At 43.1% G+C, this 12,508-nt stretch overlaps 1 protein-coding gene across 3 annotated transcripts in view; it reads right to left on the minus strand.

The window, feature by feature from the left end:
* The window catches only part of Znf608 (zinc finger protein 608), a 114,101-nt gene extending 103,581 nt beyond the window's left edge, over window positions 1–10,520 (minus strand). For 2 of the 3 annotated variants that reach the window (XM_090340095.1, XM_090340097.1), the window contains exons 1-2: window positions 7,724–8,299; window positions 5,593–6,676 (exon numbers count right to left, since the gene is read on the minus strand). In XM_090340095.1, coding sequence (XP_090196221.1) covers window positions 5,593–6,498 — 906 coding nt within the window. In that variant the 5' untranslated portion in view covers window positions 6,499–6,676; window positions 7,724–8,299. Of the gene's footprint in view, window positions 1–5,592; window positions 6,677–7,723; window positions 8,300–10,439 lie in introns of those variants that run through there. The other variant, XM_090340096.1, reaches the window with a different exon arrangement.
* Window positions 10,521–12,508: the final 1,988 nt, after the last annotated feature.

Consider the following 12,508-nt stretch of genomic DNA (forward strand, 5'->3'; position numbering starts at 1 on the left):
AAATTACGTTGTGCTACAGTAATTACTATGAAAACTTCCAGTGCTTAATATTAAAGAATAAAATAACATGATCCTGCAACCTCTCCTACACCTCTAGAGTGTGTTCAACATGGCAATTATCTTCGTTCAAGAAGCAGTTTCAACTGCATTGAAACTCAATTATACCCAGGACTTTTTTAAGCATACACTTCAAAAGGCAGATTTCATCACATTGAAATCACTGAGCAAAATCTTTTTTTTCTCAGCATAGATAGATAGATAGATAGATAGATAGATAGATAGATTGCATCTCTCTTCCACAAGACATCTTCAACTATTAAAAAAATGACTTCTCTGAGGCCTTGGGGACACTTTTTTTTCCACCTTATTAATGTGTGGGCATGGCTGAGAGATGTTGAATGACAGAAATAGTTTTACCTGCAACTCTTCCCAGTGTGACCCAGGATCAACTGAGTCCAAGAGGTAGATCACACACTTACTCACAAAAACATATTTCTTTGCCAGTTTTCAGAACGCAAAGGAACTATGTAGGACTGGTAGATTTATGATTTAAGTGCTTGTGGCTAAAATAGCTTTCCAATTATCAAGGGCCTCTTAGGAGGAACAGGAATGCATTATGTGTTAATGACCACAACCAGGGGTCCCATCTCCACTCTTTTGTCAGAGCTGGGGTAGGTCCTCCCCGCAGCTTCACCATTAACATGTCTGTTTCCTGTCAGCCCACTCAGAGATAATGTCATTTATCTCAGGGAGGCACAAGCCCAGTCATTAGCTTCAATAAAAGACCTCAAACAAAGGCCAGATACGGTTTTACCCAAGGCTCCCAGAAGAAAGCATCCAAATGTCTAAGCATCCTAAATAACTAAAAAGTCAAGGAACCAAAAAATTATTCTGAAAAGACTATGATTATCAGCCATCCTAGATTACATCTCCAAACAAGAACTTGGTGCATATACAGTACATACCAACACAGTACTATTACACACAATTATAGATTAACCATGAGAGGTGACCAGGGTCCCCCCTTGCCTCTAGGAGGAAAATTGACAGAATAATTCAGGTACTAACGAATTAGTCAGATCTTTGAAAAACTGATCTTAGAGTGGGGTGTGCTTGTGGGCACTGGATAACCATTATAAAGTGGTCAATAGCTGAGCTTCTGGAAGTCTTTTAAGTAAAAGTGGAATTGGTTAAAAATGAATGTAGGAACATGTGTTTTCACAGTGTTGCTCATATTACTGCAATTTCAAGTTTCTGTGAAGTACCAGGTGAACTTTTTTAAATTAAAAAAAAAAATAGGCACACAGACACCATCAAAACTGGAGCAAATCTCAGCCATTCAACCCCTGTGTTTTTATGCTGGAAACGAAGAACAGATGGTACTTTCCATGTTGGATATTGAACACCTCTGTGGTTAGGGAGATTTCTGCTTTGCACTTTCGCATCCATTTCATTTACTAACTGTAAAATGCTGCTTAGGAAAAAAAATAAGTCTTTATAACACTCTAATTAAAACCATCTTGGAGCTAAGCAATTTCACTTGAAGAGCATTCTTAACCTTATGACATTTAGACAATCAGTTGCCCCCCTCAGCCCAATTTTGTGGCCCAGATTTCAAAGTTATTAAAGTTGCTAAACATTTTTAGCTCCATTTTTTTTAGCAATTATATCTTTTTAAAGCTCTCTAGCAAAGCTAATAGACTTCAAATGCTACACTTGGTTGGGAAGAGACCTGACCATCTAAATCACCCAAGCCACAAGGAGATAGCATAGCTCTACTCTGAGCCCACCTCAAACAGCTAAGTCACCCTCTGAGAAACCTGACATAAATGTAAGATGCTGTATCCAGGCTGATTGAAAACCACTCTTTATTTACCAGTGTTTTTAACAGCAAAATCCCTTATGTAGCTTTCAAAGTCCAACAATGGACTTTATTCTTTAATTATAGCACGTGAGTAGCCTTCCTGACTTTTCATTTCACCATAGACAAACTGTCCTCACTGGACACAATTCCTAAAGAGCTCTATATTTGCCAAAAGAATAACAACAACAACAACAACAACAAATGCATATTGCCCACAAAGCTCATTAATGAAAATATGGTCTTAAACTGCTCACATTGATTTAGAAAATGCACTAGAATTCCCTAGTGAAGTGTCAAATGGCTTCTACAAGAATTGGTTTCTGTAAGAACACAATGAATGACCTCTTTTATAGCCAGACCCATCTGTAGATATCGCTTTTAGGAATGACAAGAATTATCTTAACAAGGAAACAGCATGGTCTTACAGAAAGAATTGGAATACTGAAGAGAACCCCAAGAATATTCTGTGACTTCCTGTGTTCATTTTGTTTCAGTATTTAATTTTTTCTGGATTATTTGGAATTTCTCATTGATCAAATTATCTCGTGTACAGTATTCAGCATAACTATTTAACTCAGCTGAATGTTCCCATAATAAGTGAACACTATAAGATGACTAAGAGGATGCTTAAAGAGAAGCTTCAGTAAACTATTATGCTAAAAAGAAAAAAGAGGGGGAAGGGAAGGTGGAGAGGCAGGTTTTAACAACCAAGAGCCAACCCGTCAAATCTACTTATTCAGACATGTCACTGGTGGCTTAACCACAAAATGAGCTATAGAAATATAGCTCAACCCTCTTAGAATTATGGCATGTTTTGATTTTGTTCACGTATTAAGGGAGTGGCGACTTTTACAGCATAGTTGTGGTTTCCACATAAAAGAGTAGAACACTCATTGATTTAATTAGGTTTCATAAGGTCCAATTTATCATGTTTTACATGACTTTGTGTAGTGAGGAAACAGAATAAACAGACCAAAAATAGACATTTAAGCATGCTGTGAAAATTAACCGGTGACAGGCAGTCTTATGAATCTGTGAGCCTTCTAACCAGAAAAGAAAAAGCATACATATACACTCCCCTTTGGTTTTCACATGTGACCCTTTTAAGACATATCTGATTGCTGAAAATTAATCATCTCTACTCTGAAAGCAATTACTCTTTACAAACCCAGACAGTCAAGGAAAGCTGAAATTACAATGTTTCAGAAAATGTTAAAGAAAAATATCTTCTGTAAAGATACTTCAGAATTGAAACATTTTGTCAAGCAAAGCTTGGACTGTTAAATCTTTACTTCCTAAATAGGTATCTTTGTATCCTTAGAAAATATTTTCTAAATTGAAGCCTAATTGGACACAACCATTGGTAAAATTACCAGTTACTTTATGTGGCATGTGTGCCAGGAGTGCCATCTTGGTGTGCCAAGAATGAAAGCATTCTTAAGTCCTGCTTGGGTGGGGTGAGGGGCAAGAGGAACGACTTAAGAAATCCTCTTGGAGATCCCAGAGCTAATACCAGCTTGACACAAGTGGCCCACACCTAAAGAGCCAAGCCCCTTACAGGCATCCCAGGACAACCTGAGGACATCACCAGTGGCTGAGGTTAGAGGAGCAGTCTCCCCCTCCCCCCACCCCATACAGGGCCAAAAGTAAATCTAAAAGCAACCGTGCTCCCTCCTAGCCCCTGGCCCAAGACCAAGCATAACTAGTTTGCTCTTCGTTTATGTAACTTATCACATGTATAATGCTTCAGCTGAAGATCAGTTGCACAGACAAATAATTCAATTCTTTCATTCTTCATCCAGTCTTCTCTGTGACTGGAAAGCAAAAAGAACACACACACACACACACACACACACACACACACACACACACACACACACACACACTGGAGTGCCTGACACCATGCTCTAGTCTCAGTTGCCATGACAGCAGCCTTTGAGATCCTGAAATGTTCCGATTGCCAGCTAAACAAAATTGTTGAATGTGAACATTTGGCTGGAAGATTAAAAGGCTAAGGGGAATGCAAAAGGGCAGTACCTCCCACATTCCAAGCAGCCGGTGAATCCAATCAAATCTCTCTGACTCCTTAACCACAGCCATTGTGAGCACTGGATTAGGCCAATTCATCTAGATAGTTAAAGCAGATTAGAACTGCAATTTGAAGACTATTGGCAACAGAAGTAAATGCCCGACTGTACTAAGTAATAAGATTTCAAAATGCCTTTTAGTAGAAATTATGTGAAACTACATATTTACACTCAGAATCAAATCCTGCTATTTTTTTGAAGTTCATTTACATTCAGTGCTGTAAAATGCTAAGGAAGTAGGGCTTTTCAAGTGTTCAAGTTTGACCTGGCTATCTACAATCTTCACATCGCTCGACCAACTTTATTATTATACTCCAATTTAAATCGTGAACAAAGTTAAAAGAATTGGAATGGAGAATGGAAGCATTTTACCCAGAAATCATTATCCAGACAGATTTACCAACAAGTCCAATTCTGATCAAGTCAGAAAGACCAAAAAGCAAATCAATTTGTAAGCATATCCCCAAACAACCATGCCACAAAACACATGATTTAAAAAACAAACATACCAACAGAAAAATGACTGCTTTTCTAAGCCACAACCTATAGACTTATTCTAAAGATTCATTTTCCAAAACAATCACTCATACCCCCTACTTCACTGATAGATACAAAACCTTCCATTCTCAGATTTTCTTCAACGCAGGATAATCAATGCCAGGCCAGCAAAACTCAGGCCTCCAACCCTGATCCCCACCACACTGAAGACAAATTCTCCAAGTCAATGTCTCACTGCAGACTTTAAGACAATGACCAAAGAAGATGCTAGAAAGGGTTCAAATGGCCTAAATAAACTATCCAACACACAATTCCCCTTTATTCTTACTGCCCTGGATCTATCTTCACATTTCAGGAGCATCAATCCAACAAACTCTGTCCAGATCTCCAGAGAAGGTGCATGCCCAAGTGATAATATTCTCCCATTTCCAGCTAAAGAGTAGGTGAGGGAACAGAAAAGTTTGAGCAGCCACCAAACCCATCCCGATTCTGCTGCAGTTGTAAAACTAATGACCCAGCACATCAACGACCTAGAAGAAGAAGCCATCCAAGGATAGCTTCTGAAGGAACACATTTGGAAAAAAATAAGTACACAATAAAAGTGATGAGGGGGTTGCGTCCATTAAAACCTGGACACTCCTCTCCACAAAGGGAAGCTGAACCCTGCACCTAAGGACAGGTAAGCTTACAAGCAATAACGTCCACAAGTAAATTAAAACACGAGACAGTTTTCTTTAGGGGGGAGGAACCCTGACAAAGTCAAGTGGGTGTGTAAACAGGTTCTCTGTTAACAAGCACAGGGCAGCTCGTGGCTATCCAAGGAGACTACCTCCAGGGCCAAAGGTATGGAGCTCGATCAGATTCCCACCCCCTCCACTTCACCCCCTCACTCCCCTCCCGCGAGGCCCAAACCCCAGCCCCTCCTCCCCCTCGCCCCCCCCCCCACAAGCAGCAGAGACAAGCCAGAGCTCCTCATGCACCTTTCATCCAATTATAACATATAGTCACGAATCGGAAAGCTCACAAGAGAACCAAGAAGCACGAAGTGGCACACAGAGGCACACACACACATCCACACACCAAGTGCACCCCGAATGTTGGGGAGTGGGGGGTGGGCCTGGAGCAAGACGACTGTATTCCTACCTTCTCAGTTTTCAGTTTCTTGATTCGCCTGTGGCTCTCCTCTTCCTCCTCCTCCTTCTTGACCAACAGAGAGTTTCCCATGAGGCCTGAATCCGGGGCACTTTTGCCAAGTTCCCCTGCAGCAATGCTCACGTTGCCACCTCCAGCACCCCCGCAGTGGAAGGGGCTCGCGCCACCTCCTCCATTGCTCTTGGCCCCAAAACCGTAGAGCTGTCCCCCAGAAGGGCCTTGGCCTCCACTGCCATTCTGGTGGCCCTGCAGCGGCTCGTGCTTGTCTTTCCTGGATTTCCCTGCATCCTTCTCTCGCTTGGTGCCTCGGCTGCTCTGGCCTTTACCTGGCTTCTCCTCTTTGCTTTTCCCGCAGGAGCCTGCCCCAGCGGCGACCGTCGGGGTGCCAGTACCGGTACCGTTGCTGTTTGGGGTGCCGCAGCCGCCGCCTCCACCGCTCCCACTTTGACACAGTGCTGAATTCATGCCACTTGCCTCTCCAGGGCGCCCTTGGGCTTCCTGCCTCTTACCAGTGCTGCTGATCTCAGGAATCCCATACAAGGCAGCAGAAGGGAGAGATTTATTAGCATCCTTAGAAGTTTTACTCCTTTTCACTTTTGATTTGCTGGTCTCTTTGTGTGAATTCCCCTGGGGAGCGGAGGGTTGAACAGAAGCAAATTTTAGGCCCTCCGCGCCGGCTGCCCCGGAGGCCTGCCCTCCACAATCCTTCGAGTTGCTGCTGTTGCTCGTGGTGTTGGTGGAATTATTCATCTCAAATTTCTGTCTGTCTTTCTCCAAATCAGCGTCCAAATCAATGATCAGATTTCCAACCCCGATTTCCCAATCATCGCCACTGTCATAAGTATCAACTGTATTTGGATCCACACCTTTTCCTGCTGTGGAAATGTTCACTGACATCCTGAAGATGAACTCTCTAGAATAAAAATCCGATGAACTTTCCTTTGGAGATGAGGGGACATTCGTTTAGCTCCGCTGGGATTGCTCTTAAAGAAAATAATAGGAATAACAACAGTTCTTCCAATCTTCTTTATTTTCCTTCTCCACAAAATACACCCAGGTCCAGGTGCACCTTTTCCTGTGAAGGGGGAAAAGTCGGATATTTCTTGTCTGGGTATTGGCACAGAAACAATTCAAAAGCATTTAGTAATATTGGGGAGTCCGTAGAAGTACAGGGAAGGGTAAAGTGGATTATGTATTGTCTCCACAGTCTAATCCAAGTGTAATGGAAAAATCACCAGTTCCCCCCCAAAATATAAAAGATGCCCATGATAGAAAGCACCTTACAGTAAATAAAAGAAAACCTTAAAAAAGAAAAAAACAAGGAGAATCACTTTTTTTTCCCAAAAAAACAAAGTATTAAATTATCTTTAAGGACTTGATTGCAGTCCAAAAGGATTTTTATTTTTTTTTTTTGAGGAGGGGGGTGATTGTTGTTTTTAAGTTTAAAATTTTGGTCTGGCACATGGGTTAGCTCTACCCCAGGAATACAACCTGAACAACTCAGACAAGAGAAACACAGAACAAATATCCCTAAACATGTCTTCGCTCCAGCAATTTAAAAGACCAGACTCTGGAAGTTCTCTGTGTCTAGTTTTCAGAATGATGTTACTAAATTCTAATTTTAGTGCCTCTTTTTACAAATTGACTGAGCAATCTGGTTTTTGTTCCCAGTGAGGGACAAGAAAAAAAATAATAAAACAATAATCCCATGTACATTCATATCTCTTCCTTGTCTTCTCTTTCACTCAATGCATTTTTTGAAAAAAAAATACATACACATGTCTTTAAGATCATTTACTAAAAAGACAGTGTTGCATACAAGATTAAATATCTGCCCTTTGAGGGGAAAAAAAATCATCTAAACAATTCTACCATACCCCCAGGTTACAGAATCCCCAGTCTGTTAAAGACGGCGCTACTGACTAGGGAGAAACTGATTAAGACATACACTTTAAGTGACCTGAGCCAACGTGGCCTCAGTGACCGCAAATGACTGTGTGTTTGACAAAGAGCAGTTAAAATGGTTTTTAAAGGGATCAGCCCCTTTTTAACAGTGGATTGTCAAGAAAAATAAATAAATATACACATATAAATACACACACAGAGCAGAGCCATTGCTTACCTTTAATCCTTTATCATTTTTAATTAGGCCAGCAAATCAAAATGCATTTCCCACTCCACTCAGCAAGCAAGCCTGTGCCTCATTTTACTTAAACACCAAATGATCAAGAAGGAAGAAACCGAATAACACATCTCAGCCAGAATAATCACTGGATAACATTATTCCACCTCCCCACCCCCTCTTTTGGCAAACGGACCAGGAGTCCTTTTCTCCTTAAAAAAATGTGTCACTGTACAGCTGGAAGATAATGTTTCACGTTCACAACTGAAGCCCCAGAGGTTTTTTTTCTTCTTAACAAGCATCGAGAATAATAGGGTGTTTAAAAAAAAAAATAAGCGAGCGAGAGAGCTTAGAGAAAAAAGTTTTCCCAACTTCTCATTCCGCCTTCAGCTCCAGACTTCAGTCACCGTGAGCAGTAAGTAATGATTCCGTGTAGCAAACCTACAGGCGTCCGCTAGTAACAAGACAGAATGTGCTAACACCGCGATAAATTAGTGAAAGGGAAGAAAGAATAAGAAGAAAGGATTGAAAATCTGGGCTGGATTCCGCCTGTTAGTCGGGAAGTGGCATTTTTCCGCCCGTCGTGACAGATTTGATTTCTCCAACTAACTTGAGAGACAAGGAGGAGGAAGAATAGGAAGAGGGAGAGGAGGAGGAGGAGGAAGAGGACAAGGAGGAGGAGGGGGGAAGGGACGAAAATGGGGGTGGGGGCAGAGGAGGAGGAAGAGAAGGAGAAGGAGGAGGAGGAGGAAGAATAAGAAGGGGAGGGGGTAAAGATGGGCTACGAAGCTGAGCCAGAAAGGTGTAGAAGAGGGAGGAGAGGATTCAGTGAGCTGATAAACCAGTTATAACAGCCTTGGCTCCCGGGTGGGGGTCGGTAAAACATCGGCGTTTAAAGTGGGCTCAAAAAAAAAAAAAACAACACACCAAAGGATGTGCTGTTTTCCTGTTTTATGTTGTTTCAAGAAAAAAGGAACTGGAGTTCCTAGCAGAGTCCCTGGGGGGGGGGGGGGTAAAAATCCTCTGTCGCGCGAGCCAATCCGTCATGTGGTAATTCGATAATTAGAGTAAAAAAAAAAAGATAAAAAAAAAACAACGACCTTTTCCAGGACAAATCCCCCCCCACTCACGCAGCAAACGGCGCGTCTCCTTTCCAGTTATTTTTCCCTCTCTCCCCCTTCTTCCCTCCTCCCCTCGCCCACCCCCTCCTGCGCTTAGTCAGATGGCCCTAGAGCTTGGCTTAGTATTTTTAATTAGCTGGCGTTTGGAAGCTAAAAGCAGTAATGAATTGTTGATGGATTGGAAGTGCAGAGTCGCTTTGCTGGAAATGTCGGGCTAGGAGGGGGGGGGGATGGGCAAGTTAGCAAACCACCAACCATCGAAAAGGAGCGATTTTGTTACAGTGCAACCCTTTCACATCACGTGAGGATCAAGGGCTCAATTGGTTGTCGTGAGAACAAAAATGGTGACAAGCGTATCAAGAAAATACTGATCTGGTCTTTAAAAAAAAAAAAAAACCAACAACAAAAACGCTGAAGGTCTCTCCCCTCCCCCCCGACACACACACACACACACACACACACACACACACACACACTCCTCTCTCTCTCTCTCTCTCTCTCTCTCTCTCTCTCTCTCTCTCTCTCTCTCTCTCTCTCTCTCTCTCTCTCCCCCCCCACCGCCCATCTCTCCTCCTCCCCCCCAACCTCGCGGGGGGGGAGGGAGGGGGCGAAGCTACAAGTTATGAATGTGAAATATTTCTGAGATGCAGCATCTCGCAAGTTCGGAAGGAGTGAAATGTAACCAGCGCTACAGAGCCAAGCAGATGTTGGAAAGAAAACACCTTAGAAACCTCTCCTCAACTTCTCTGCAATTTGTCGGGTTCTCTCCCTCCCCGTACACACACACCCCTTTCCTCCTGGGGCCCGGGGACCCAGCCGCCTGGGTTTGGGTGGGGGGAGGGTAGGGAAGGAGAGTAGAGCACCACGTTACCCACTGGGGATTTTAGGGACCTCTCCGTGTACTAAACAAAGAAAAACACTTTGCTACAGCTCCGGAGCGGGGTCCTGTAATAAACGCCCCAATGTTACTATGTGTGGGTTTTGTTGGGGCTAGGTGGGGCTCGCCCCCCCCCACACTTCTCTTAATGGTGTCTTTGCTGCTGGCCTTTTTTTTTAGAAGGTGGAAAATGATAATTATAGCCATTACATGTAATGGGTGAATATTCCCTTGTCTAATATTAAATTATTAGGCAGTAGGACGTGACAGGAGACAGAAATCGCCTTGTCCTGTCCTTGCCCCCATTTTTCTGGGCTCGGCTAGGAAGTAGTGGGGAGGTGGGGAGGGGGTCTGTCCAGATAGAGGGAGGAAGGGGGGGTTAAGGTGCACTGGAGAATGGACACGAGGGCCTGGAAGGAGGGGGGGGGTGTAACTTTGCCACTTTTTATCTTTGGGTTAGAGCCCAAAAGGTAATTTACACTAAGTTACCCCAAGTGCCCAGTCAAGCTTAATTTGTGTGGAGAAGTTACAAATGCTTCAACCTCCACTGAATAAAATTCACCCTTCTTGGGTTGTTCTAACAGGAAGAGAAAGAGGGGGGAGGAGGGAGCCAAACCCTGTAACGAGTTCCTCATTTCAATGCATAAAAGTCGCACATTCCCCTGCATGAAGTCCCGGCTAAGTGCTATAGAGAGACACACCACGCAACCGTACTTACGGTCTGTATTGGATCGAGTTGACCTTTTCCTTCTAACTGCATTGAATGTGATTGGTTGCAGCCGCTTTATTTTGGAAATTCTAATCTCTTCAATTTTTTTATTATTAAAGAAGATGGACCATCAAATGCCACAGACCTTTCTGTGTATTTTATATATATATATATATATAAAGAAAAAAAAACAGAAAACGAAATGAAAATTCCCCTGGTGCTCACACACACTCAAGCTTGTTCTGCAACACTGAAATCAGAACTGAAACACACACACGCTCTCTCTCTCTCTCTCTCTCTCTCTCTCTCTCTCTCTCTCACACACACACACACACACACACACACACACACACACTCGGGGAGTGTAGCAGTGGCGCTCTCAGCCTCTGTACCTGAAAGGGACTTTTCTTTGTTCCCAGTGCCCTTTCGCATTTGACCAATCAGAGAGCAGCTTTTATGAAACTGGGCTCTCTGATTGGCTGGCTGCTTTCTCTTGGCTACTGTAGGGGGTTGAGATACACACACGTATAAAACACACACTGAGCGCGGGTAGGGGTGCGGTGGGGGGTAGTGGTGGAGACAAAGCGTTTTATTTTTCCAACCAGATTGGGGGGTTGAGGAACTTCCCGCAGTAAAGAATGGGAAGGAAGGGGAGGTGGGGGCAGGGGGGAAATGGTACGCCCGCTTCCATTCCTACCTCATTCCCATAAAGCACTTATTTGTGAAAACAAATCTCAACCAGGCTGCGAGGAGAGCATGTCTGTAGATACAAGTTTGGTCGTGTTGTCTTGGGGGAAGGAATGCCGGCGATTGCTCGGCGGGTCGGGGGTAGCCCGGAGAGCAGCCGCTGCCGCGGGCAGCCGGGAGGAGAGGGCGGCTGGCGGCGAAGAAACCGCAGCCAGCGTCCTGCCAGTTTCCCTTCCCTGTTCCCAGGAACGATTTTCTGTATTGCAGCTTCTGGCTTTCAACCCTCCTCCCCGCCCCCACCTCTTTGCCCTTGCTGCAATCCCCCCGCCCCCTCCTCGTCTGTCTGTCCGTCTGTCTTTGTCTCTGGTCTGTCTGTCTCTGTCTCCCTCTGTCCCCCCCCCTCTTTTGTTCACTGATTAAATAAGAAAAATCGATCTGGGGGTAAAAGCAGCAGTGGGGAGCAAGTAACCCTTTTGTTTCCATACTCGGAGGCTGCAAGCCATTAAAGCATGAACGCTGGAAATATTTTCAGGAACGCTACTAAAATGGTTCTCCCCTTATATTAGCCACAAACCTTCTCACCTGGTCTTAGGCAACTCCCTTCCTCCTCTGCGCTCCCCACACCACCACCAAAAAAAAAAAAAAAAAAAAAAAAAAAAGGCCACCTCACCCCCAACTATATTAACTCCTCGGGCCAGTCTCATTTTTTAAAAAATCGATTTCTGGAAAGATAAAATATACTAGAAAGATTAAGCCTTTCCAACAGTCCCAGGCTTCAATATTAAACCATCTGGATTGTCAGAATTCCCCTTTCCCTGCAAGTTTTTAACCCTATGGGGGTGAAAGGGTATTACCTGAATCCTCTAAATGCTACATCTGTAATCCACAAACAGAAACTGTTTTACAGTATATTATAGGATAAATGTAAACCAAGCTAATGGTATATATCTTTTCTAAACAGTTAATGAAAGCACATTGCTAATACATATTTTAAGTAAGGATTTACATATTAAACCTTTAGGACACATGTGATGCTTAGTTTTTCATTATTACTTTCTATACTTTTTAGAAGCCATTTGTGGCCACCTTAAAACTAATGGGTCAAGTTATTGTTTTAATCCAATACTACTGAGATGGTAGTGTGAGAATGTGTCTTTGCTGAGCTGGTGGAAACATAAAGGGGATTAGAACTAGCAGAAGATGGCATATGATACACTATTTGTAAATCAATGAAACTATTTATGTCAGTTGTTTTAAGTGATCGTTACAGAGTCGTGTTTGGGCTTTTAATGTGAATAAGAAGATATGATGTTGCAAATAGTTACAAATGGTAGTTTCAATCTTTTATTAGTGTATGTAAGACAGAAGACTGCAACCTGGAATAGACCTTA

This window comes from Megascapheus bottae, chromosome 10 (assembly GCF_031878675.1).
Source record: "Megascapheus bottae isolate mThoBot1 chromosome 10, mThoBot2.hap1, whole genome shotgun sequence".
In the NCBI taxonomy this organism is placed as follows: Eukaryota; Metazoa; Chordata; class Mammalia; order Rodentia; family Geomyidae; genus Megascapheus; species Megascapheus bottae.